The sequence below is a fragment of the Ammospiza nelsoni genome, chromosome 26 (genome assembly GCF_027579445.1).
Source record: "Ammospiza nelsoni isolate bAmmNel1 chromosome 26, bAmmNel1.pri, whole genome shotgun sequence".
Lineage (NCBI taxonomy): Eukaryota > Metazoa > Chordata > Aves > Passeriformes > Passerellidae > Ammospiza > Ammospiza nelsoni.
Window position 1 is genome coordinate 3,443,290 of NC_080658.1, and position 26,169 is coordinate 3,469,458.

The 26,169-nt window shown below is 42.4% G+C and overlaps 1 protein-coding gene across 3 annotated transcripts; it reads left to right on the forward strand.

Moving 5' to 3' along the window:
- The first annotated feature begins 565 nt into the window (after nucleotides 1–565).
- NBR1 (NBR1 autophagy cargo receptor) lies at nucleotides 566–24,638 on the forward strand. 3 transcript variants are annotated; one of them, XM_059489163.1, is made up of 21 exons: nucleotides 566–793; nucleotides 5,055–5,117; nucleotides 6,871–6,889; nucleotides 7,285–7,307; nucleotides 8,127–8,324; nucleotides 8,807–8,881; nucleotides 9,916–10,154; nucleotides 13,451–13,615; nucleotides 14,049–14,255; nucleotides 14,905–15,064; nucleotides 15,564–15,851; nucleotides 16,257–16,409; nucleotides 16,869–16,944; nucleotides 17,259–17,369; nucleotides 18,150–18,341; nucleotides 18,463–18,597; nucleotides 19,641–20,001; nucleotides 20,321–20,418; nucleotides 20,954–21,023; nucleotides 21,831–21,936; nucleotides 22,412–24,638. In XM_059489163.1, the coding sequence occupies exons 1-21, from the start codon at nucleotides 635–637 to the stop codon at nucleotides 22,583–22,585; spliced, it is 3,072 nt and encodes a 1,023-aa protein (XP_059345146.1). In that variant the 5' UTR covers nucleotides 566–634; the 3' UTR covers nucleotides 22,586–24,638. The 3 variants fall into 3 exon arrangements, with proteins under 3 accessions (XP_059345146.1, XP_059345147.1, XP_059345148.1); XM_059489164.1 differs by having other exon boundaries at nucleotides 22,415–24,638; XM_059489165.1 differs by lacking the exon at nucleotides 17,259–17,369.
- The last annotated feature ends 1,531 nt before the right edge of the window (nucleotides 24,639–26,169 follow it).

Consider the following 26,169-nt stretch of genomic DNA (forward strand, 5'->3'; position numbering starts at 1 on the left):
CGCCCGTCTCCCCTCTGCGTTCCTCAGTGCCGCTCCCGTCTCCCCTCAGCGCTCCCCGCTGCCGCTGCCGTCTCCTGTCTCCCCTCAGCGCTCCCCGCTGCCGCTCCCGTCCCCCTCAGCGCTCCCCGCTGCCGCTCCCGTCTCCCCTCAGCGCTCCCCGCTGCCGCTCCCGTCTCCCCTCAGCGCTCCCCGGTGCCGGTGCCGCTCCCGTCTCCCCTCAGCGCTCCCCGCGCTCCCCGCGCCGCGTTTCGCGCCCTTCCCGCCCCGCCGCGCGCAGCCAATCCGAAGCCGCGGGGCCGGCGCGCGCCCCTGCAGCGCCCCCTGACGGGCTCCTTCCCCTCGGCGGGGCGGGGCCGCGCTGGCCTGCTTGACTCTGATTGGTTCTGGTTGGCTCTGCTTGGTAACTGATTGGCCGCCGCCGCCACGTGATGCCGGAGCGCACAAGCGCCGCCGCGGCGCAGTTGCCGGACGTGCGTGGCCGCGGTGCGCGCGCGCGGCTGTGTTTATTGTTGTTGTTCCGCGACCCCTCTGACTCCGCCTTCCGACCAATCACAGCGGAGGGATGGATGAGTGACAGGCGGCTCCGCCAATAACCGCGCGCAGCGGGCGCGGGGCGGGCCGCCCTCGGGCCGCCATGTTGTGCCTGTCGGGAGGGCTGGCGCCGCCGGCCCCGGCCCCGCGGGAGCGCGCCATGGAGCCGCGGGTCACCCTGCGCGTCACCTGCCGCGGCGAAACCCGCTCCTTCCTCGTGTCCGACCCGGCGCGCACGACGTGGGCCGATGTGGAGGCCATGGTGAGCGGGAGGCGAGGCGGGGCGGGGGGGCCGCAGCCGCCGGGAGCCGGCCCGGTGAGGCGCTGACCGGGCCAGCGAAGCTTTGAGGGCTCAGCGTCTCTGACCGCGCTTTCCGAAGCAGTGTTATCCATTTCACGGGCTGTCAGAGCTGCCGGTTCATAGGCCTGCGGTCTTGATTGTTATTTTTTGCCTAAATAGTGTTATTCACTCCTGCTGTGTGCTTAGATTGATGTGAACGGCCTGGTTTGGAAAAAGATTCTCAAGAGCTCTTTTTTTCTGTGTGAGCAGCAGGGCTTGGCTGTGCTCTTTGCCCTTTTTTGCAGGTTTGGCTCTGTATCCCTCTGTAAAGTACATTCTGTTATTTCCTGTACTTTTTGAAGTACTTCTCGTGAAGTAACACCTGTCTGTGCTTTTCTGAAGATTTGTCTGTGCCTTTTGGGATACTGAGTCACAAACAGATTTTAGTTTGGTCCTTGGTTCCCAGAGCTTTGTGTGAGGTGGTTTGGGTAGAACCGGCTCTGACTGGGCCGTGCCTGTGTGGGCAGGTCTGTGTGTCCTGCTTTGGTCGAGCTCAGTTTGTTTGGGTGCTTGTTTCCAGGCTTTAGTGACAATTCCTGTATTGGCTTAGTGTGAAATTCTGTTGTAAGTACTCCCTTGGCTATGATGAAACTAACATTATTATTACTATTATTATTGTTGTTGTTATTAATTAATTCTGTAGCAGCTGTGTCGTAGTTGAGACTGAGACAACACACTCCATTTTTAGAAGGCTTCAAACTGTTTTTATTATAGCCTGCATGCTTTTTATACATTCTTACAAAGATCATAAGTTTACATTTTACTCATTGGTCACCAGAGACAAAGAAAGTGTTTATTGGAATGGACAGTTCAGGTTTCTTTTATTTATCCTTCTTTCTTTCTTGGTTTCTATGTCAATGACCTTGGTAGGAAATTCTTTCACGGGTAATTATGGATCCTCTTATCAAACTCCTCTCTGGCTGACAGAAGTTGCTGTAAAACCTCTTCCACACAACTGTTCTCATTTTTCTTAGCTTGCTTTCAAAGATACATCTGAAGAGATCTTGTTGCTGTGTTATTTTCTGTTTTTCTGGCCAGTATCTTCCAGCACACATGCAGGAGGGGTTTGTTTTATGAATTGCTCAGGTCCAAGGTTTGAGCTGCATCACCTTCCCTTGCTGTATTTCAGTCCTTTGAAAGAGGCACTGAAAGGTTCAGCCTTAAAATACTTAGTGCAAGTAGAGCTGCAGGAATGTCTGAGCTGGTCAGAGCCGTGCTTGCATCAAAGCTGGCAGCAGATTACTGTGTAAGCACCGTGCTGCCCTTAATCTCAGGTATTCTGAGAGCCAGGGTGTGTTTGTTCGAGGTGTGGTGTTCCATTACAGTGTTTCCCTGAGGTGCAGCCAGGGCTTGTCCCTGTTGTGGGAAATATTGTTTTAAAGGAGTTAAACTTGTGGCTTTGTTGTATTTTGGTATTCTGTGCAACGTGGGTGATGTTTATAAGGGATAAACTTTTATAAACCTGTGAGCTCTTGTTCTGCCCGGAGTTTAGGGGAGCAATCTGTGGTTCCAGACCATGGAAATGCAGAGCACAGCTTCTTCCTGGCAAAACAAGCTGGTTCTGTCTCTGCACTCACAGAATCTGGGATGTGCTGCTGGAAGAGCCTGCCTGGAGCAGAATGTGTCTGTGTGTCCCTGTGTCTGTGTGTCCATGTGTCCTCAGCAGGCACCTGTCTGTTCAAAGCAAGGCAGAAAAACACAGCTTTTGTAGGAACCTGGTACAAAAATGAACTGTTGTTCTTTTTCCCATATCTTTGCCTGAGAACCCCTTAATTTAAAAATTACAATAATTCAGGAGGAGGTTTACATTTTTCATTCCAGATGTCTCCCTTCCTGAGCAGGCACCTGTCTGTTCAAGGCAGAAAAACACAGTTTTTGTAGGAACCTTGTACAAAAATAAACTGCTGTTCCTATTCCCATATCTTTGCTTGAGAACCCCTTAATTTAAAAATTACAATAATTCAGGAGGAGGTTTACATTTTCCATTTCAGGTGTCTCCCTTCCTGAGCAGGTACCTGTCTGTTCAAACCAAAGCAGAAAAACACAGTTTTTGTAGGAACCTGGTACAAAAATGAACTGTTATTCTTATTCCCATATCTTTGCCTGAGAACCCCTTAATTTAAAACTGATAATAATTGAGAAGGAGGAGGTTTACATTTTTCATTTCAGATGTCTCTCTGAGCAGGCACCTGTCTGTTCAAACCAAAGCAGAAAAATGCAGTTTTTGTAGGAACCTGGTACAAAAATGAACTCTTATTCTTTTTCCCATATCTTTGCCTGAGAGCACCTTAATTTAAAAATTACAATAATTCAGGAGGAGGTTTACATTTTTCATTCCAGGTGTCTCCCTTCCTGAGCAGGTACCTGTCTGTTCAAGGCAGAAAAATGCAGTTTTTGTAGGAACCTTGTACAAAAATAAACTGCTGTTCCTATTCCCATGTCTTTGCTTGAGAACCCCTTAATTTAAAAATTACAATAATTCAGGAGGAGGTTTACATTTTCCATTTCAGGTGTCTCCCTTCCTGAGCAGGTACCTGTCTGTTCAAGGCAGAAAAACACAGTTTTTGTAGGAACCTGGTACAAAAATGAACTGTTATTCTTATTCCCATATCTTTGCCTGAGAACCCCTTAATTTAAAACTGATAATAATTGAGAAGGAGGAGGTTTACATTTTTCATTTCAGATGTCTCTCTGAGCAGGCACCTGTCTGTTCAAACCAAAGCAGAAAAATGCAGTTTTTGTAGGAACCTGGTACAAAAATGAACTCTTATTCTTTTTCCCATATCTTTGCCTGAGAGCACCTTAATTTAAAAATTACAATAATTCAGGAGGAGGTTTACATTTTTCATTTCAGGTGTCTCCCTTCCTGAGCAGGTACCTGTCTGTTCAAGGCAGAAAAACGCAGTTTTTGTAGGAACCTGGTACAAAAATAAACTGCTGTTCCTATTCCCATATCTTTGCTTGAGAACCCCTTAATTTAAAAATTACAATAATTCAGAAGGAGGAGGTTTACATTTTTCATTTCAGATGTCTCTCTGAGCAGGCACCTGTCTGTTCAAACCAAAGCAGAAAAATGCAGTTTTTGTAGGTATCTGGTACAAAAATAAACTGTCACTCTTTTTCCCATATCTTTGCCTGAGAACCCCTTAATTTAAAAATTACAATAATTCAGGAGGAGGTTTACATTTTCCATTTCAGGTGTCTCCCTTCCTGAGCAGGTACCTGTCTGTTCAAACCAAAGCAGAAAAATGCAGTTTTTGTAGGAACCTGGTACAAAAATGAACTCTTATTCTTTTTCCCATATCTTTGCCTGAGAACCCCTTAATTTAAAAATTACAATAATTCAGGAGGAGGTTTACATTTTTCATTTCAGGTGTCTCCCTTCCTGAGCAGGTACCTGTCTGTTCAAGGCAGAAAAATGCAGTTTTTGTAGGAACCTGGTACAAAAATAAACTGCTGTTCCTATTCCCATATCTTTGCTTGAGAACACCTTAATTTAAAAATTACAATAATTCAGAAGGAGGAGGTTTACATTTTCCATTTCAGGTGTCTCCCTTCCTGAGCAGGTACCTGTCTGTTCAAACCAAAGCAGAAAAATGCATTTTTGTAGGAACCTGGTACAGAAATGTACAGGAGCCTCAAAGGCTCAGCATGTGGAAACAACTGCTTTCATTCATTTTATGGTTGATTTGGTGCTGCTCATTCTGCCTTGCTAATGTAAAATGTAAAATAACTGCTCAGCTTTATTCTGTGAGTTTTGATAGGCTGAGAAAAGGCTGATCACCCTTGTGAGCTGTCTCCCAGGTGCTTTCTAAAAAGAGTTTAGGGATTGTTTTTGTCTTCATGTTTTGCAGTGTTTACCATGACTGAGTTTGTTAACCCTGAGCTTGTCCTCTTAGAATGGGGAGGTTTTTGTTGTTTATTTTGGAGTAAACATTAACCTGGCAAGGTGCAAGAGGAAAAAGATGTGTTTATTATTTTCATTAGGGAAAGTCAGGAAAGCTTGGAGGGAAGGCACTGGGAAGAGTTCAGCTCCAGAGGAATGGATTTGGTAAAACAGTGTTTGCTTCTGAGAAACTGAAGGGGAGGGATCAAAAGGGTTTTAATGTTATTCCCAATTAATAATCATTGTTAACTGAGGTCCTGCCTCACTATGATTTTGTGTTCTATTTTTTTATTACAGGTTAAAGTTTCATTTGGCCTGGACAACATTCAGATCAAGTACATTGATGAGGATAATGATGAGGTAAAACCCCTGTCACTCCACCCTCCCAATAAGTCAGCTGAAAAATGGCTGCTGGCAGAAATTACTTTCTGTCTCCTGATAGTTGGTCATGGGTCCTTCAGGAGAGTTTTTTATGCACATTGGGGTGGGGGAAGGTTTGTCCTTTAAATAAGAAAATAGCTGATAGTCTTTTGGTCTTACTCTTAATGCAGCATACATACTTTAAAATACTTTTTTAGAAGCTACTGCCTTTCTTTTTTCCACTCTGTTGGAACACCCAGTGGTTCTCTGTGCTCTGTGGAGGAATGTTTCCATTGAGGAACTTATTTATTTTTAAATTTTTTTATAAGGTAGTTGTGGTGGTGTTCATAGAGGTCCCAGCATGAGGGAAGAGATGAGAATCTTGACTCCATGTTTCAGAAAGCTGATTTATTATTTTATGAGATATATTATATTAAAAGAAAATTCTATATTAAAACTATACTAAAAGAATAGAAGAAAGGATTTCATTAGGAGGCTTGAAAGGAAAGGAATGATAATAAAATCTTGTGACTGCTCACAGCCTTGACACAGGTGGCTGTCACTGGTCACCAAGTAAAAACAATTTCACATGATAGGTGAACAATTTTACTGGTCACCAAGGAAAAACAATTTCACATGATAGGTGAACAATTTTACTGGTCACCAAGTAAAAACAATTTCACATGATAGGTGAACAATTCTCCAGAGCAACAAAACATGGAGGAGCTGAAGCTTCCCAGCTTCTCAGGAGAAAAGATCCTAACAAAAGGATTTTCAGAAAATATGTCTGTGGCAGGTAGTTGTAGCTACTTGTGTTTGCAGCTGTGCTAAAGCTCTGTCTTTTCCCTCTAGAAAAGAGAGCTTTTGTCTTTTCCTTCCTCTGGAAAATGTAGGTCCCCTGTCATTAGCCCAGGTTTGCCTCAGTGATCTGCTGTACTCAAATCCTCTGCCTGCTTTATGCAATTGCTGTAATCTCCAAGCAGATTACTGACTCACAAAACAAATTGGTTACTTCTAGTTGTCCTTGTTGAGTAACTTCCTGCTTGGCACAGTCTCACCCTCTCACATTATTTTTGTTTATCTAGAGATTCAGAGGGGAATGGAACTCTCACACAGAATGACCTTTTGCAAACACAGTGTTCCACTGCTTGGATTATAGCTCTGCTAAATGACATGGGGGTTCTTGTTCTTGTTATTTTTCCCTAAGGGGAAATGTCAAGAAGCTTCTAACAACCTTCTAACAACCTTTCAGAGAATGATTCTCCCCTTATTTTCCAGCCTGTATAATATATCAATATATAGATGAATCTATGAAAGCTTTTTCCTGAAACACTGAGCAAGCATTGTTCAGAATCCTGTGATGCTGTGAGGATTAAATAGCTTCCTGTGTTAATGACTTCTATGTGCAGCATTGATAATTAATTTTCTGGAGAAGAATGGGCTTATGAAACACTTAATTGATCTTTTGAAACACTTAACTGGGCATTTAAAGTTGTGCAGTGAGCCCAGGGGTACAGGCAGTGACTTTGGAGGAGAGCAGCTTGTTCTGGTGCCAGAGCTGCCTCCTGTGCCAGTCCAGTAACAAACATGGGCTGCTCCAGGGCACCCCAGCTTTGGGTAATGATTAAACATGGCAGTGACAAACAGCTAAAGGGCTGCTGCTGTAGGAACAGAATAAAAGTATGTTTATTCTGAAGGGTGTTCATTTTGAGAGAACTGCAAAAATGTGTCTCCCTGTTCCTTCTCTTTGCAGGTCTCTGTGAACAGCAAAGGTGAGCTGCTGCTTTGCTGAGGTGAAATCAAGATAAGAGACCCCAACTATTGCCTGTTTATTTTGAAGATGCACTTAAGAATGCTTGCTTTTGGGTTTTTAATTTTATATATGACTTGGCATTAAATTCTTCCCAAAGGAAAGAATTCTTGATCCACAGGAACAAATTGAAAATTACTAAATGAGTGGAATGTTGTGGTTCTTCACTGTGAAATTGTGTGCTTGTTGCTGTATATACAATTTCTTGCACTAATTTAATTAGGCTTTTAATTTAAGAGAATTTACAGAAGGTAGGGGAGGCCCTTTGTCATGTAAAGGTTTCTAAATAGTGTGTGATAAACTTACATCTGTTGTGTGAGATAGGGGCCATTCACTCTTTTTTCTATTTTTCTTTAGAGGAATACGAAGAAGCTCTGAAGGTAAATGTGCTCTTTGACTTTTTTCAATATATTCATCCTTTTCTAATTGAAACTGGTGTAGCTGAGGAAAAAAAATGGCATTACCTGGCCCAGGAAATCAGAATAGTTTTTCAAAGCTGTTTTCTAGCTTTGGACAGTAGCTTGATTGTGTTATTACTTTTTTTTTTTTTTTTCTATGCTGGTTGGTCTTTGTTTTTATAAGTTAGTTGGATAAGAGTTAGGATTCAGTACCCTGAGCAGCACTGGGTTGGTTAAGGGATTGACTTTCTCAAACCCTTCAACAGTAATCCCATATTTGGAAATACTGGGCTTTGGTGAAACCCTTCAAAAATATTACCACATAGATTCTGCAGAGTATATCATTAAAACTTGTTGGAGTCAATGCTGAGCTACTTTATAAACAGTTGGACAAAATAAGAATTGCATTTGTTTACATTTCTGTTTTACATTATTAAGTCTTTCACAACTTTTTACTCGTGGTTTGAATTTCAAATCTGATAATTTCAAAATAAATTCCTGGACAGAATCTGTTACTGACTCCTAGGAACACTTTATTGTAGGCTGAAAAATTCCAACAGGATATTTGCATGATTATCCTTTGGCTTTTAATAAACTTTTTAATAAGTATATTAATAACCTTTCTGAAGTAGAATATCAGCTGACTCTACCTTGGCATCTCTCTCTGTTTTTCTTTTTGTCTGTTAGTCCTTCCCCACCCTTTTGCCAGACTCTCCAATGTAGTGCAGTACTGAATTTTTACAGATTCCCTATGCTGATTTTAAGTGGAAAACGTGGTGTATGTGTGTTGTGTTTATTTAGATTGCAGTAAAACAAGGAAATCAGCTTCAGATGAATGCCTATGAAAAGAACTCTTCTCATGCTTTGCAACTCCATGAAAAAAATGTGACAGAAAAGCTGGTGCTTCTTAAAGATGAGAAGAAACCACTTTTGCATCATTCCATGCTAGCTCAGGGATTAGAGGAAGAATTTAAAAAAGACAAGGACCTGACCATGCAGGTAAGAAGCTGAGCTGCATTCAAACAAAGAATTAATAAATATAATTCACTTTATATACTGATTATCCTCTTCAGCCATATATAAAAACTGAGTTCAGAAGTTGGTCTCTGTTTTCAGTTCCCTGCACCTGTTGAAGCTCACCAAATAGTTTGAATAACTTCAAGAGGATAATTTGGTGCTGTCTTTAGAAATGCCAGTGCTTTCATGTTGGCCATTCTTAAATATTCTGCTAAACAGAGCAGTTCATCTCCTGAAGCTCTCATTGCCATCTGGTAACTTCTGCCTGACTTGATTTCTTTGGTGTAATTTGAGTGTAATTACACTCAAATGCTAATGAGGCAGAAATATCAGTGGCTACTTAAATATTTTTCTATAAAGACACTTAAAAGCTATTTCAGCAGTTAACTTGCTGTGTTGAGTTGGTTTTTTTTTTAACTTTGCATACATTTTTTTGTTTTCTTTTGATTTATTTTTTTCCCCAGCAAAAGTTAAATCAGACCAGGACAGAAAGCACAAATGAAAATCCTCCAGAATGGTTTACTAGCTACTTGGAAACAGTAAGTGTATTGTCTTGTGAGTTTTTATATACTTAAATTCTTTAATTTTATTGTTGTTGGAAGTGATCTTTGTGATGCCTGACATCTGAACACTCCTGCCATCAGCACTTGTGACCAGGATCTTAATGTGAACTAAATGTTTAACTATGTCTGCAAGTGATACCTTAAAAAACCCCAAAACCAAAAACTTGATCCATACCACTTGTGAAAAGTAAAATATTTAGTTTATGCATTTGATTCAGTTAGAGTGTAGTTTTAAGTAGCTCCCATAACAAACAATCCTTGTGGCACAGACCACTCATTGTGGGAGAGCATGGGGAGTGTTGCTGTTGTAGGCTCTTGATTGCCCAGTTTTGGAGATGATTTTCCTTCCCTTCATGCAAGCTTATGGAAGAAAAACAATATTGTAAGCACAAATATGTGAATTTTAATTTGCCTTCTTAAAAGCTCTGGGTTGGTATTTTCTAAAATAAAAGTTCTCTCTGAGGAACATGGTACTTGTTGATATATTTTATGTATTATCATATATATGTTATATATCATATATATATGATATTATGATAATATTGTGTGATCTGTATAATGTAATATAATGATATTATCATATATATGTTATATGTCATATATATGATATTATGATGATATTATATTGTGTGATCTATATAATATGATATAATGATATGATCATATATATGTTATATGTCATATATATGATATTATGATGATATTATATTGTGTGATCTGTATAATATGATATAATGATATGATCATATATATGTTATATGTCATATATATATGATATTATGATGATATTATATTGTGTGATCTGTAAAATATGATATAATGATATGATCATATATATGTTATATGTATTATATATGAAAATAATTTTAGGAAGAATGTGCTGGCGGTAGGGGAAATTATTCTGAAGTAGTCAATGGCTACTGACAGATTGGGAGACTTGGGACAATGTAACTCAACATTTCAAACTTTAAAGGTGGCTCTCATTCACCACTGCTTTAATTTCTTTCCAGTTCAGAGAACAAGTAGTTAAGGAGACTGTGGAGAGGCTGGAGCAGAAGCTGTATGAGAAGCTTGTCCATTGCAGTCAGCCTGCAGAATTTTGTGAGAGCTCATTCCCAGCAGCAGCTGCAGCTCCAGAGAGCCCCGTGGGGAGCAGCAGCAGCAGCAGCAGCAGCAGCAGGCAGTGTGACTGGCTCATGTCCTGCTGCAGCTGCCAGGCTCGCATCGTCGGCGTGCGCTACCAGTGCAGGTACAGGGGCTGGGAGGGAGGGAGAGGGAAACTCTCTGGGGGTTGGACACTGCTGAGTTCATCATCTGCAGCTTGCAGGACATTACAGTGCAGGGAGAGGGGCTGGGAGGGAGGGAGAGAGAAACTCTCTGGGGGTTGGACACTGCTGGGTTCATCATCTGCAGCTTGTAGGACATTACAGTGCAGGTACAGGGGCTGGGAGGGAGGGAGAGAGAGAGAAATTCTCTGGGGGTTAGATACTGCTGTGTTCATCATCTGCAGCCTGCTGGGCATGGCAGTGCAGGTACAGGGGCTGGGAGGGAGGGAGAGAGAAACTCTCTGGGGCTTGGATACTGCTGGGTTCCCAATCTGCAGCCTGCTGGGCATGGCAGTGCAGGTACAGGGGCTGGGAGGGAGGGAGAGGGAAACTCTCTGGGGGTTGGATACTGCTGGGTTCATCATCTGCAGCCTGCAGGACATTACAGTACAGGGAGAGGGGCTGGGAGGGAGGGAGACAGAAACCCTCTGGGGGTTGGATACTGCTGTGTTCATCATTTGCAGCCTGCAGGACATTACAGTGCTGGGAGGGTGGGAGAGAGAAACTCTCTGGGGGTTGGATACTGCTGGGTTCATCATCTGCAGCCTGCTGGGCATGGCAGTGCAGGTACAGGGGCTGGGAGGGAGGGAGGGAGGGAGAGAGAAACTCTCTGGGGGTTAGATACTGCTGGGTTCATCATCTGCAGCCTGCTAGGCATGGCAGTGCAGGGAGAGGGGCTGGGAGGGTGGGACCAGCCTGGGAGTGAGAGAGAGAGAAACTCTGGGGGTTGGATACTGCTGTGTTCATCGTCTGCAGCCTGCAGGACATTACAGTGCAGGTACAGGGGCTGGAGGGAGGGAGAGGGAAACTCTCTGGGGGTTGGATACTGCTGGGTTCATCGTCTGCAGCCTGCAGGACATTGCAGTGCAGGTACAGGCAGCTGGGTGTGGGGAACCTGCCAGGGACAGCCTGTGAGTGAAACTCTCTGGGGGTTAGATATTGCTAGGTTCTTAATCTGCAGCCTGCTGGACGTTTCAGTGCAGGTACAGGGGGCTGGGAGGGTGGCACAGCCTAGGAGGGAGGGAGAGAGAGAGAGAAACTCTTCTGGGGGTAAGGTACTGCTGGGTTCGTAATCTGCAGCCTGCTGGGCATGGCAGTGAGCTTGGAGTATGGGGAGCCTGCCAGGCACAGCCTGTGAGTGAAACTCTCTGGGGGTTAGATACTACTAGACTCCTAATCTGCAGCCTGCTGGACATTTCAGTGCAGGTACAGTGAGCTGGGAGGGTGGGAACCTGACATGCTGACATGCACAGTTTGAGAGTGAGTGAGTGAGTGAGTGAGTGAGTGAGTGAGTGAGTGAGTGAGTGAGTGAGTGAGTGAGAAACTGTCTTGGGGTTAGATACTGCTGGGTTCCTAATCTGCAGCTGGGCATTTCAGTGCAGGCACAGTGTGCTGGGAGGTTGAGAACCTGGCAGGCACAGGCTGTGAGTAAGAGAGAGAGAGAGAGAAATCCTCCTGGGGTTTCTAGATACTAGATACTGCTAGGTTCCCAATCTGCACCCTGATGGACATTTCAGTGCTGGGAGTGTGGGAACCTGCAGGCACAGCCTGAGAGTGAGAAAGCAACTCTCTTGGGGTTAGATCTGCAGCCTGCATTTCAGTGCAGGTAGAGTGTGCTGGGAGCTGGACGGGTGGGAACTTGACCTGCTGACATGCACAGCTTGTGAGTGAGAGAGAAACTCTCTTGGGGTTAGATACTGCTAGGTTCCAAATCTGCAGCCTACTAGATGTTCCAGTGCTGGGAGTGTGGGGAACCTGCCAGGCACAGCCTGTGAGTGAGAAACTCTCTTAGGATTAAATACTTCTAGGTTCCCAGTCTGCAGCCTGCTGGACATTTCAGTGCTGGGATCTGGGAGTGTGAGGAACCTGCCAGGCACAGCCTGTGAGTGAGTGAGAGAGAGAGAGAAATCAAATCCTCTTGGGGTTTCTAGATACTAGATACTGCTAGGTTCCCATTCTGCAGCCTGCTGGACATTTCCGTGCTGGGAGGGTGTGGAACCTGCCAGGCACAGCCTGTGGAGTAGAGAGAGAAACTCTCTTGGGGTTAGATACTGCTAGGTTCCAAATCTGCAGCCTACTAGACATTCCAGTGCTGGGAGTGTGGGGAACCTGCCAGGCACAGCCTGTGAGTGAGAAACTCTCTTGGGATTAAATACTTCTAGGTTCCCAGTCTGCAGCCTGCTGGACATTTCAGTGCTGGGATCTGGGAGTATGGGGAACCTGCCAGGCATGGTTTGTGAGTGAGAGAGAAACTCTTGGGGTTAGATACTTCTACATTCCTAATTTGCAGCCTGCTGGACGTTTCAGAATGTCTTCTATGTCTCACCAACATCTGATGTTGTCTCCTATGGTGGCTAGATTTTATCTGCATAAAAGCAAGATTAATATTATTTTGAGAAAAGGTGATTGTTAAAGTGAGAGAATTTATAATGTTGTGTTCTCAATGAACACAGTTCAGAGAACTTCATTGCTGTGTTCTCAATCACTCTTTACCTTATCTGCAGTAATAAGATCCAATAATTGTAATGGGAAATGTTTTGTTTGGTTAACTAAACAAAAAAGCAGGGCTTAGAACCACTAGTCTGTAACACTTTGTTTGGTTCTGAGTCATTGAGACTAAGGCAGGTCATACCTTTTCTTAATGACTCCACTCTTGTCTGTCTAATAATATGAAATAGATTTTGATAAATGTCTGAAGTAAGTTGTTAAAAGTGAGAGTTTTATTTGAATGAGGCAACTGCTGTAAAGATCAACATTTTGGGACTAGGCAGAAGCAGTAGATGAAATGCCAGCAGGAGTTTTTCTTTGGATTTTTTTTCCCTTGCTGGCAGGAGGTGACAGTCTGGTTTTTATCAGCCCTGTTCCCGGAGGAGCAATCTGCTTTGCATCCCTGAATGCTTGTTGACTTACCCACTGTATTTCCATAAGTGTGGTGCTGTTTCTGGCTCTGGATTTTGATAAAATGTTCTGCCCTTTGTAGCAAAAATTTTAATTACTTGTGCTAAAGGAAGCACCACATTTTTTCAATGTGTGTTCAGAGAAGTGGGAACTATATTGCAGTTGTGCCAAGAAGAGAGATAATCATGTAGGTATTCCACATGGCTCCAAATACTGATCTATAAGTGAGACATCCAGCTGCTCACTTGGGAACTGCTTACAGTGAAAGCTTCTCTGCAGAAATTCTTTGCCTCTTGATAACTTGATCTTTTCTGCTTTGCAGCCTTTGTCCAGCCTACAATATCTGTGAGGAGTGTGAGTCAGGAACGTATGCACACGATCCAAACCACGTCTTGTTAAAGCTGCGCAGACCCATCCCCTGTGTGGCTGACAATTACAGCCTGGCAGAGCTCTCCCCACGCCTGCCTGCCACTCTGGAGCAAGTCAGGTAAGTGCTGGCACCTGGCAGTGCCTGGCAAGGTTGTTCTGAGTGCAAGGAAACACCTGTGTTGGAGTTGGGGTTCAGCTTTTATTTTAGAGATAACAAGAAATGGAAATGGCGCTCAAATTTTCTTAAAGGGCATAAGTCATAAATCTTACAATGTTTTTAACAACAAAGTAGAAAATACAGACTTTTTGGGTTGTAAACTTTGAGAGCTTGCTTTTTCTTTGAGCATCCTGTGCCTGCCTTTTTTTGTACTTTCAGAAACAATTCAAAATAGTTCCACAAGCAGCTGTGAGGATGTTCTTTTAAAATCATTTGGTATCCAGTCTACAAGCATGGGATATTTCCTGAAGGGTTCCCTTGAGACTAAGACTGTGTTGGGTAAAGATAAATTCTAATCGATTTAATGTAATAAGGTGTGTTAATTGCTTTGCAGGCTCCAGAAACAGATGGACAAAAGATTTCTGAAGGCAGAGAAGCAAAGATTGCAAGCCGAGAAGAAACAGCGAAAAGCAGAGGTCCGAGAGCTCAAAAAGCAGCTAAAATTGCACAGGAAAATTCATCTGTGGAACTCTATCCATGTGTTGGAAACAAGTGGCTCACCTGCTCTGAAATCTGAGAGTGTCCAGCCTAATACCTTCCTGTAAGGCTTGTTGTTAACTGAGCATCTGGTAGTTGTGCTGTCTGACCTTTTGTTATGAGACCAAGTTAAAGTAACTGGAGGAAGGTTATGGAATTGCTCATTTGAAGGGTGATTTGTCATTTGACTGGGTGAGAATTTTGTCCAAATGCCATTTGTAGAGTCCAAATGCAAGGTAGAATGTTTTTAATTGAGAGGAGAATAGGAGAAAGGAAAAAAATAGTGGCTGATGATTATTACTAGAAACTTAGTGATTTATGTAGATTTAGGAGGAAGGGGAGTGCCTAGGATTTTACATACACATGCATGCTCATACAGAATAACATTTACTGCCAGTTTTTAAAAAGTCTGTATCTTCCTGCTTTATTAAGTGTGTCTGCATAAAATCAAGTACATTCTGTATATTCACTGCTGTTTCTTTTTTTTTTAATGTGCTCTTAAGCTGAGGCTCATTAGACAGCAGCCTTTGCAGGCAACTGCTCTGCATTTCCTACTCTCTTTGAGTTTATGACTGTGCAGTGTAAAACTCGTACAGTTTGTTTCTTTAATTCATCCCTTCCATTTAGGGCATTTAAAAGCCAAATTAACATCAATCAGCAGCTGAACTTCACTTTTGGTGTATTTTTTTTGTTTGTTTCTTCTCCAATCCCAGGAGTCCTAATCAACCCTTCCAAGCCATTGTCCCAACACTTAGTGCAGTGTTCGTGGATGAGAATTTGCCTGATGGGACTCACTTGAAACCAGGAACAAAGTTTATCAAACACTGGCGAATGAAGAATACTGGCAATGTGGAGTGGAGCTCAGACACCAAGGTATCTTGCCTTTGCTCTTCCTTCTACACACTAAAATCATCCTGGGAGGTAACATTTGTAGGTGAATCCTCTGTTAGGACCTGTTTAAGATTTCCTTTGGCCTGTTGAATTGCAGCTGGGAATTTTGGGGCAATAAGCTGTGTAGGTGCTCTTTACAAAAGTGAAGGTTGTGGGAAGGGACAGATTCAGAGCACCATCACTGAACGTGTTCCCAATTAATTGTATGTTCCCCATGTTATAGTGGTGCAGTTTGACCCTGTTCACAGCTGTCTGTTGCTTTTCTGAGCTCCAGAACCCTTTGTTCTGTGAGTAGCTGCCTTTGTGTTAAAAAGATGGGGGTATCTTTGTATTGATAGTGATTAATGTGGGAATGTGTACTAGTACCTTCTTCTCCATGCCTGGCACCTACAAGGCCTTTCAGCCTTTGCTTCCTACTTCCCACACTTTGCAGAGAAGCTTGAGAAGTTAACTTTTGCCTTTTTTCTGTTGTATTTTTCAGTTGAAACTCATGTGGGGTAATCTGACCTTGGCATCTGCTGAGAAAAAAGATGTGATAGTGCCATCCCTTCCATCTGGACAAGTAGGAACTGTTTCAGTTGAGTTTGTAGCTCCCAACATAGAAGGAACTTACACTTCTCACTGGAGACTGTCACACAGAGGGGAACAGTTTGGCCCAAGGATCTGGTGCAGTATTGTGGTGGATCCCTGTCCAGCTGCTGACTATGTGGAAGGTGATTGGAAGGATTCTGACTCCTGTCAGAAGAGTAAAGCTTCCAGAACCAAACAGGCAAGTCACTCACCTGCTGTTTGAGGCAGCTCAGAATTGCCTAGGAGAAGGAGCACTGTCTGTTATTTGGCATAATATTCCTAACTAATTATTCAAGGGAATTGTTTTAGCTGTTTGCTTTTAAATTTTATTTTAATAGGAAAAAATACAACGTATATTGCATTTATAAGTTACAGTCAAGACATCAGCTATCAGTCTGTTGCAGCTATTTGTCTGCTTCTTTGATTGAGCTGAAACACTGCAGCATTTCTCTTTGTTAGGTCTTGTTCTTTTGGCTCTGTAATGAGTTGATTTAAATTTCTTTCAAATTACTTCTGTGTTTACACAAAACTCAGGCTTTAGATTTCATGTGATGTTTTATTTACTATGGCTAAGGGGCTTCTGTTTTTTTTGTTGTTTTTGCAGGATGCTTCCTTAGAGACAGAAGCAGGTGCTCAGCTGATAGGTGAAATTGCAGAGCAAGCTGAAATATCTCTGCCAACTGTTCCTTTAAAGATCAAAAATCTGCCAAGTGAGAGAGAATTTTATATCCCATCTGTCGATCTCCTCACTGCACAGGTAAAGTGCTAAAATTCAGGTAGATATAAAGCAAACCACCTTGGGTTTGATGTCTGGGTAGGTAGACATCTGTAAGATTAAAACTTCTGAGCTCTAGAAATGGCCTCTCTATTTTCAGAAAGAGTGTATTGCATTTTATATAGCAGAGCTGTTTTCTCAAACTGGTGTTAGGCAGTGTCATTATGTGGAAGGAATGTGTGGGACAGATTAAGAGTCTCAAAAGAGAATCAGCATTGAGTCTTTCTCTGGCCCTGACAAGGGAGTTCTGAGCTTTGTCCCTTGCTGCCCTAATTTGTGCACCATATTCAGTGATGTAAATATATATTGTGGGAAAATTGCCCTCTGAGATTGTGTTGAGAAACAAAGTGTTATTTGTACATCAGTGGGCTCTGTGCTGCCAAGTACAGACATGATTCACTTTCAGGCTTTGCTCATGGAAACTCTGTGTTTTTCCTGTAGGATTTGCTGTCCTTTGAGCTGTTGGACATTAATATTGTGCAGGAATTGGAGCGGGTGCCACACAATACTCCTGTTGGTAAGGCTCCTGTGCTCTGGGTGCTCTCTTGAGCACAGACAGCTATCTTTGTGTAGAGCTTGGCTTCTTTTCACCTTCATATCCCCAAGAACATAACATTCCAGATGTTGAGGAATGCTGCCATTTTCTTTGCACAGCCAGTGGCCGAGTAATGCAAAGCTAGTTGTTTATTCCACCAGATTATCTTTCAAAATAACTAACTTTCTTCAGTCTTGAAAGAATGTCCCTTAAAAAGAATAACTTTAAGAAAATGTTACCTCATGGAGACTCCTTGTCCTTTAGTGCCAATTTTCTTTGCTCCCTATGTTTTCCAGACATGACTCCATGCATGTCCCCTTTGCCACGTGACAGCCCCTTGCTGGAGAAACCTGGCTTAGGGCAGATAGAGGAGGAGAACGAGGGGAGTGGATTTAAACTAGTGCCTGGTAAGCAGCAGTCCTGAGGATGTTGTCACTTCTCTGTAGTCAGCAAACTTGATGTCTAAAAGGAATTCTAATTACTGTCTTCCTCTTCTTTGAAAAAAAAAAATAAATTGCAGGTTGTTTGTCTCATCAACCTGGAGTCTGACACTACATTAGTGATTACAGAGGTTGGAGAATAATATATGTAGATTGCAAATAGAACTCATAGAATCACAGAATGGTTTGGAAGCTTTGGGTTGGAAGGGACCTTTAGAGATTATTCAGTTCCACCCCACTGCCATGAGCTGGGACAGCTTCCCGTGTCCCAGGCTGGTCCAAGCCTCACTCAGCCTGGCCTTGAACACTTCCAGGGATCCAGGGGCAGCCACAGCTTCTCTGGGCAATCTGTGCCAGGGCCTCACCATCATCAAAAGGAAGAATTTCTGCCTAATATCTAATTTAAATATACTTTCCTCCATGTTAAAGTCATTCCCTGCTGTCCTATTACTGCATGTCCTTGTTTAAAATCCATTTAAATCCTTCTTTTGATTGGTCTGACCACTAGAATTGTTGGGAGAATTAATGATCTGCCCTTTATAGACTAGGTTATACTCCAAACACTCCAGGTGTGCTCCCCATGCTTCTCAGTCACTTTTGTGCTCAACTTGAGCTGAATTCAAAAATCCTTCAATTTTTAGAAATAGCACACAGAATCAATATTAGCTGTGGCCAGTCTAAAAAATTCTTCTTAGAGTTACATTTCTTTTTTGTGGTGGTAAAATCTGTTACGTTTCCCTTTCCAAGGAGTGGCAGAAGGCTGCCTTTCTGTGGACTCTTCTGTGGTGAAGGTGAAAGCTGAACATGCATTGAACCAGGAGGAAGGGGAAGAAGATATGAGTGGGACTCAGTTTGTCTGTGAAACTGTAATTAGATCTCTGACTCTGGATGCTGCACCTGACCACAAACCCCCACAAAAAAACCCCAAAATCCTCCAGAGTAAGTACTGTCATTAGCTGCCTTCTCTGGTTTGACTTGTTTGCAGTCAGACATGAGACACAAATTGCTCAGCTCAGGTGGTTGATGCCATTTAATTGTTTTTCCTGATTGCTTTTATTAGACTCTCTACACACACTGCAAGACACCTTCAGCTGCAATACAATAACTGAAGAATCTCCTGTGATAAATAGTAATTCCACTTCCAAAAAGGAAGCAAAGATTCATCAGTCAGAACCAGTGACAGAAAATTCATGTGGTAAGTAAAATGGGCTTGAATATAAGATAAAGCTGTAAAAAAAATCATGTGTGAGAAGATGTGACACTGTTCTAGGAAATTGATCTTCATTAGATGAGGAGAATTGTTAGATTGTCCCAGTTGTGAGAACCATTACATCAGAAAATTGGTGTCAGTGCTTTAACAAGCAGTTGGCTTAACAGCTGCTGTTTAAAGAAGTGAAATTGAGACTAAAAGGTTCCAGTTGGGTATTCAGATAAGTGCTCATATGTTATGCATGACTGGTGCCTCCATATTTTGTACACATAGCTTGCAATATTTCTGACCTGTTTCTAATGTGTGTAATTCAGGAGCTGAAAACTACAGTTCTTTATATAGCTCCTACTCCAGTTTTTACTATAAGCATTAATACCAGCAGTGTATTTGCAAAGGCTTAACATTGGGATCTGTTACTCTTTCACACTACACCCTGCCCACAGCAGGGAAAATGACACCATGAATGGCAGCAGCTGAGGTTTAGTTATTCCTAAATACTTTTTTCTTGCAGCTGGTGTTGAAAGCGAAGGGAGACGACCCATCTCTGTTGATCAGCATCGACTCCGATTTATTGATCAAATCAGTCACCTTTTATAATAGTGTTAATTAACTTCATGCATATTGCAAAATCCGAGCTCACGATAGGTTACAGAGAAAACTCTGACCCCTCCTTTTGTTTACAATACCCGTGGCTGTTTATTGAAACCAAAATAAGTGTTCTCACTGTGATATGAAAAGTTCTCAAAACCTTCATATCTGTTCCCAGAGCAGCCAAGGACTGTTATGAGAAGACTGTCTGAGAATCCTGCTGTTTATAAAAAAGGTGCCTGAGAACCTAGTTATTTACAAAATCAAACCTGGGAACTGCTGCTTTACAGCTACCTTTTACTTTCCCATCAGCTGTATACCTTCATGGCCTCTTTCTTTAAGCCATGCTTGAACCAGGCTCTCCACAAGCTGGGACAATTCTATCTCTGCTGTTTTCCATACAGACAATGGTTAATACCTCACTTTTTTTTTCCTCCTAGGGGACCTTCCACTGCCTGATGAGAACACAAGCCCCCATAGTGCTGCTGGCAATGGTGATGAAGAGGAAGATGACAAAGATGATGTTCAGAGTCAGTGCTCCTCTGCTTCCTCAGAGGACTACATCATCATTCTCCCTGAGTGCTTCGACACCAGCCGGCCCTTGGGTGACTCCATGTACAGTTCAGCTCTTTCTCAGCCTGGTTTAGAAAAGACAGGAGAACCTGAAACAGTAGCAGAGATCCCAGAAGGGGGAAGCCAACCACAGATCCAGAGGGTCAGTGATCCACTGACAACTTCCCAAACTCTGGCTGCAGTACCATTAACCCCAGCAACTGTGGACAGCCTACCCCAGGCACAAAGGTAGGATTTGGGGATGGGAACAAAATGGTGATGCTGGTATTGCTCTAGAGTCTGCAAGGTTTGGTACTTTCCAAGGAAGAATTGTAACAAAATTTTTATCATATGCTGAGGTAAATGTTCTTAAATCTTGCAACTTTAGAGAGCCTGTTTTGGGGCTCTGTGTTTTGGGGCTCTGTGTTATTAACTCGCTGATTTAAATGAGTGCAAGAGAGGGAGAGAAGGGAGCATGGGAAGTTTTTTCTTTTTTCTGTTGATCATGACTTGCTTATGTGTGTACATGTAGAATAGAAGTAGTGATGTTTTTGCCTTATGTTCTCAGGAATCTTTCATCTCTTCAGAATTCTACCTTCCAAGAACCAAACACAGCAGCTTCAGAGCATATCTCTTCTGCTCCTCATGATCAAATACAAAGAGAAGGTATTGACATATTTAATGAAGGGTGCAGACTATTGCTATCACCCATTCTTTATGCCTGGTATTGAATTTGATGTCTCCTTTCTCTTGAGGAGAGCAGAAATCTATCAAGTAAAGATTTTAGTTTTTCTCTGAGTGTTGAACTTTTGCTATATGGATGTGGCAAATAAATAATTGGTTTTGTGGATCAGTTAAGAGCATCTATTATGGGAAATTGTAAAGATTTAAGAGGATACTCAAAAGTACTTACAGGCATCTGGAAAATTACTTTGCTCTGGGATTGATGAGCTGTGTATTTAAGCTGCTGTTACAGTCACTGAGACAGCAGTTCCTCTTTGTTAAACAGCAGTGATGAATCACTCATATGGTTCTGAAAACCTTCTGACTGCTTTCACTGCAGTGAGAATCCTGGATTCTCTGCATAACTAAACTTAGAGTATCAGTGTTGTACTGAGACACATTTTTTATGTTTTTGCATGTGTTGCATTTCTCCAGCTTAATTAACTGGACACGTTGACATTTTGTCTTCCTCTTCCAGAACCCAGTGGTGAAGATAATCATGAGCCAGGATCTTCTGCACTTCTCACTAAGTTCTCAGAATACCCAAGGTAATGAAGGTGAAGCTCTGACTTCACAAACACTATTTTAGACTGAGAGCAGCTTAATCAGACACCTAGGAAAAAGCTCTGGCCTGTAGATTTCATGTTGTCAATAATTTGGAGAGAGGCCTCCCTTCTTAAAGCAAACATGCTGTGTTTTCATAAGATCTTAGTTTCTACTTGGGCACAAATCAAAAGGATGCAGAACTGGCAAACCAAAGTTAGTGAAGAGCTCAAGTTGAGTGCTTCTAAAATTCTGTGAGGTTTTTTTTTCTGGAAAATCTCAGGCCTCTTAGGATGGGGATTTTACAAGCTAGCTATAAAGTAGTCATAAAATACTGAGGCTGGAGAGGTAAGTCAAAATGTTGATTAAGAATATATATATTAGAATACATAAGAGTGTGTATATATATATATAATATATTCTAATATATAATATATTAGAGTATAGAATATATATATAATGGATTATTAAGTAACTTAAGTATTCATAGGAAACAAATAGAAGTTACCCTACCCTGAATGGATGTGTCAGTGCACAGCTTTCATGTAGGTCTGTTCTCTTCTAGATGAGAGCACTGAACTCTTTACAAAAGGTCACTTCATGGAAGACATACACCCACAATTTAATAGAACTTGTCAAGAAGAAGGAATTAACTTCTTGTATAGCTCAGTTCCCAAACACTGCTGATTCCTTTGGATCACAGGCTGTTGTCTCCAGCAGTCCTTGCCTCAAAAGGCAGCAAATTGCATTTATTTCACTGAAACAAACCCTTGGCTTTACTGACCCTAAAACAGCTCCTGTTCTCTTCACAGGTACCCTCAGGGCAGCAGCATTGCAGGAGAGCTCGTGAAAGGAGCTTTGTCAGTTGCTGCTTCTGCCTACAAAGCATTATTTGCTGGACCACCCATTATGGAACAGGTGAGTGTCTTTCTGTGTGCTGTGTGAGCTTCATGGAATGACAAATTTACAGGTGTGGTTTAAAAAGTGTACCAATATTCTGTATTGGAGTTAATGTAAGAGTAATGTTAAGTTTGATGGTGTCCCTTTGAGGTTTGCTGCTCTTGGCAGGCTGGGAAATCCATGCCATATGGATAAAAACATGTCTCTGGTAGCCTCATGTAGGAGTAGTAGCTCACCTTTGTAAGTGAGCAGTGAAGGGAGTTATAAATGGCTTAAATGGGGCCAGAAGAGCCTCTGTGGCTCAGTTTGATTCTAGCATAATGCACAGTTCAAATGGCAAAAAACAAATTAGCTTTTTAAATTGATCTTACTGTCTTTTGTTTTCAGCAGCCTCTGTGCCTCAATTTGATTCTAGCATAATGCAGGGCCCCTAGTTCAAATGGCAAAAAATAAATCAGCTTTTTAAATTGATCTTACTGTCTTTTGTTTTCAGCAGCCTGCAGCTCCAGAAGAGCAGACTGCTGCTCTGCTCTCCAGTCTGTGTGAGATGGGATTCTGTGACAGGCAGTTAAACCTGAGGCTGCTGAAGAAACACAACAACAACATGATTGAAGTGGTAACTGAATTGCTTCAGATCAGTAACAGAGACTGGTGCAGTAGGTGCTAAACCTGCCTGCTGGAGAGAGGAATAATCTTCATTGAGTAAACTCTAATTAAAGATTGCAAGAGTAGCAGGCTGCTCCTCAGCTGCTCTCTGTTTGGAGGTTTGGTTTAAAACTTCAGCTTTTCTTTGAGCATTTGACTTCTTCTTCTTTTTACCCTCGTGGAAATGTCAAACAACTCTTGTGGCATCTCTTGAAATGGATACCAGAATTTCAGTTATTATTTAGACCTCATAGTTAAATGAGTAGTCTTTAAATCTCTAATTTCAGATCAAATCCTTTTACCAGAGAATCATGTAGAACTAAACTTTGTACCCAGGTGAGAAATTCCCATTTTATTGTGTATATACTTTTTTTTTAGGCAGCTGGAAATTTTTTGTTGGCTTAATTAGCTTTGGAATAGAAACCAGTGTAAAATGCTGCTATAAAATGTAGTTCTGCTTAATTTACAAGAGATGCCTGAAACTAGGAGTTTCTTTGTTTCTTCTGAGGATTTAGTAATTGGTTTTCCAATGTGTGATAGTAAAGTGACAAATTTAAATCTTACAACTTATTCTAAGAAAAAGAAGTTGCTCATAAAAGAAAGCCATCTTGAATTTAGACTTTTCAAAAGTCTAAAAATGGAACTGTTCAACTGATGAATACCAGTAAAGTTGCTTTTGTTGTAGCAGAATGAAGCAGGAAAATTACCACCAGCAATTGAATCAGTAATGATAGTGCACACCACATCTCTAACTGTAGAAGAATAACCTACATAAAATATTTTGTTAAAAATGGAGTGTAAGGGTAGGAAAGGCTTTTCTAGGAATCTTTACAGGCTCTTTGTAAAAATATAAAAAATTTGACCATTACCTTTTTTCACTAGAGTGCAAACATTTTACTCTGTTAATACCACATAAAAAATGCAAGAATGTGTAGGAACCCAGACCTGGAGTATAAATTTTTGTAATGTTTAGGAATGGAAAGAATGCTTGAAGCAGGGATCACATAACTTTACATGAGAGTTTAAAAAATGCATTAACTGAAGCACTTTGAAATGTACAGTCTCCTCTGATGGTTTTAGCTGGCCCTGTGTTTCCATAGCCACATCTGTAGAATTCATTTTTCTGCCAAGATTTTTAGATGCCCATATTTAATTTGGAAATCTAAGAATTCCTTTCTGAATATGCTGAGAGGTTTGATTCTGAAGAATGACATAAATGAGCACCAGACACTGCTGTGCAGTGGGGTATCCAGAGAACCTCTCAGAGTTCAGTCCCTCAGCAGGTGACAGTGTTGGCTGCATTCTTACTTTCAAATAAACATTTTTTCCTTGCTGCAGTAAGAGACCATCGATTCTAAAATATTTTATATTACTCCTGCTTCAAAACTAGTGTTCTGTTTTGTCACAGCATAGCTGAAGCAGCATCAGTATTGTGCTGGCCAGGTTATCAGTAATTTTTTAAAAGACTTTAGTACCCATAGAGATAAAAATACCATTAAAATAGTCCAAGAAAACAAATGTATCATACCACTTTCCTTTTAAACCTATTTTTATAGATTGTGGAAGATATACTCTTAAATGTTTATTTTGAAATACAGTAGAAGTATTTTGCAGTGTTTGCCATCTCTCTGTACACCAGTACAACTGTGTGCTGTGGACCAGGTAAAGATCCTTCTGTGACTTTCCACCTTAACTTGGATGTGGTTTTTTTTGAGTATCTTCTGACTAATGCCAGCTCTAGGACAGGGGTGAAATGCAGAAGCTGATGACACTTTGAAGCATAATGTGGTTTTATTTGCTGGGGTCTGTCAGGCCCAGCAGGACCCATGTTCACCATGTGTACCTTTGTACTTGGAATGTTCATGTGTTCTGTCAACTACAAAACTGAAGCATTTGAGGAGGAACACTTCATTGAGGATTGAAGTGGCAAGTGTGAGATGCTGTTCTCTTTATGTTACTTTTTACTAGAGTTTAGATGCTGTATGCTCAGGCTTAAGATAGATATATTTCTGTTGGCTTTGTATATTTTGTTAATGGATGCATGATATAATTTATAATATATTCTACAGAGCAGATGTGATCTCTGTATCTTATTTTGGGTGAGCTGGGGGTTTGGGATGTGTTGGTGGTGTTCACAGGAATCCCAGGATGAGGGAAGAGATGAGAATCTGACTCCATGTTTCAGAAGGCTGATTTATTATTTTATTATATATATTATATTAAAAGAAAAGGATAAATTAAAACTATACTAAAAGAATAGAAGAAAGGATTTAATCAGAAGAAATGGAAAGGAGTGATAATAAAATCTTGTGACTGACCAGAGAGTCCGAGCCAGCCAGACTGGGATTGGCCATTAATTAGAAACAACTCCATGAGACCAATCAAAGATGCACCTGTTACATTCCACAGCAGCAGATAATTATTGTTTACATTTAATTTCCGAAGCTTCTCAGGAGAAAAAATCCCAGCAAAAGGATTTTTCATGAAATATATCTGTGACAGGGATGATGTTGCTATAGAGTCCCACAGAGCACAAAGCACCAGGACTCACTCAGAAGGCTGTTTACACTTATTTATTGAAGCAACATGTTGCTTTTATAGTTTTACAAGATGTTTACATTTACTTAAGGAACACAGATGTTGCTGTAGAGCACCACACGGTGCAAGCACCAAGACTCAGATCAGCAGGCTGTATAAGGGGGCATTTATTAAAGCAACATGTTGCCTTTGTCTTTATAGTTTTACAGGATATTTACATTTACTTAACAAACACATACACTGCCCATTGGTTATAAGAAAGAAACAAAACTCTCAATAGGTGAAGAGGAGCCACGTCACTCTGTGAGCCAACTAAAACCAGATCTTTTGTCTCTTTCTACACATTGTCATGGTGATAGCCTTGGTACCTTCCTTGGGAGAGATATGGGCTTTCCTTATCTTCAGGAAGCCTTCACTGGCTCACAAGAACAGCACAAAAATGTCTTTTCTGCACACATCCACTGCCCATTTGGCATAAAGAAGAAACAAACCTTTCACTAGGTGAGAGGAGCCACGGCACTGTGTAAGCCAACCACAGTCCAGATATTTCTCTTTCTTCGCGTTGTCGTGATGATAGCGTTGGTAAAGACTCGGTGCCCGGCAATCCCTTCCCGCTGCTCACTGTCCCGGCCGGGCCCGGTGTCGTCACGGGTCCCGCCCCGCTGTCCCGGTCCCACCCAGTCTCGTCCCGGGCCGCGCCCCGCTGTCCCCGGTCCCCCCCGGTCTCGTCCCGCTCTCATCCCGGTCCAGCCCGGTCTCGTCCCCAGGCCCCGCCCCGCTGTGTCCCTGGCCCCGCCCCCTTGTGTCCCGGGCCCCGCCCCGCTGGCCCTGGCCCCGCCCCTCTGTGTCCATGGCCCCGCCCCTCTGTGTCCATGGCCCCGCCCCACTGGCCCTGGCCCCGCCCCCTTGTGTCCCGGGCCCCGCCCCGCTGGCCCTGGCCCCGCCCCTCTGTGTCCATGGCCCCGCCCCACTGGCCCTGCCCCCGCCCCCTTGTGTCCCGGGCCCCGCCCCGCTGACCCTGGCCCCGCCCCGCTGTGTCCCGGGCCGCGCCCCGCTGTGTCCCTGGCC

Bases quoted from the DNA above. Each gene is read 5' to 3' on its own strand.
- NBR1 (XM_059489163.1), top strand. From the start codon at position 635: ATGTTGTGCCTGTCGGGAGGGCTGGCGCCGCCGGCCCCGGCCCCGCGG. The intron at 8,882-9,915 runs GTAAGTGTATTG...ATTTCTTTCCAG, and splicing joins TTACTAGCTACTTGGAAACA to TTCAGAGAACAAGTAGTTAA. The intron at 18,342-18,462 runs GTAAGTACTGTC...TGCTTTTATTAG, and splicing joins AAACCCCAAAATCCTCCAGA to ACTCTCTACACACACTGCAA.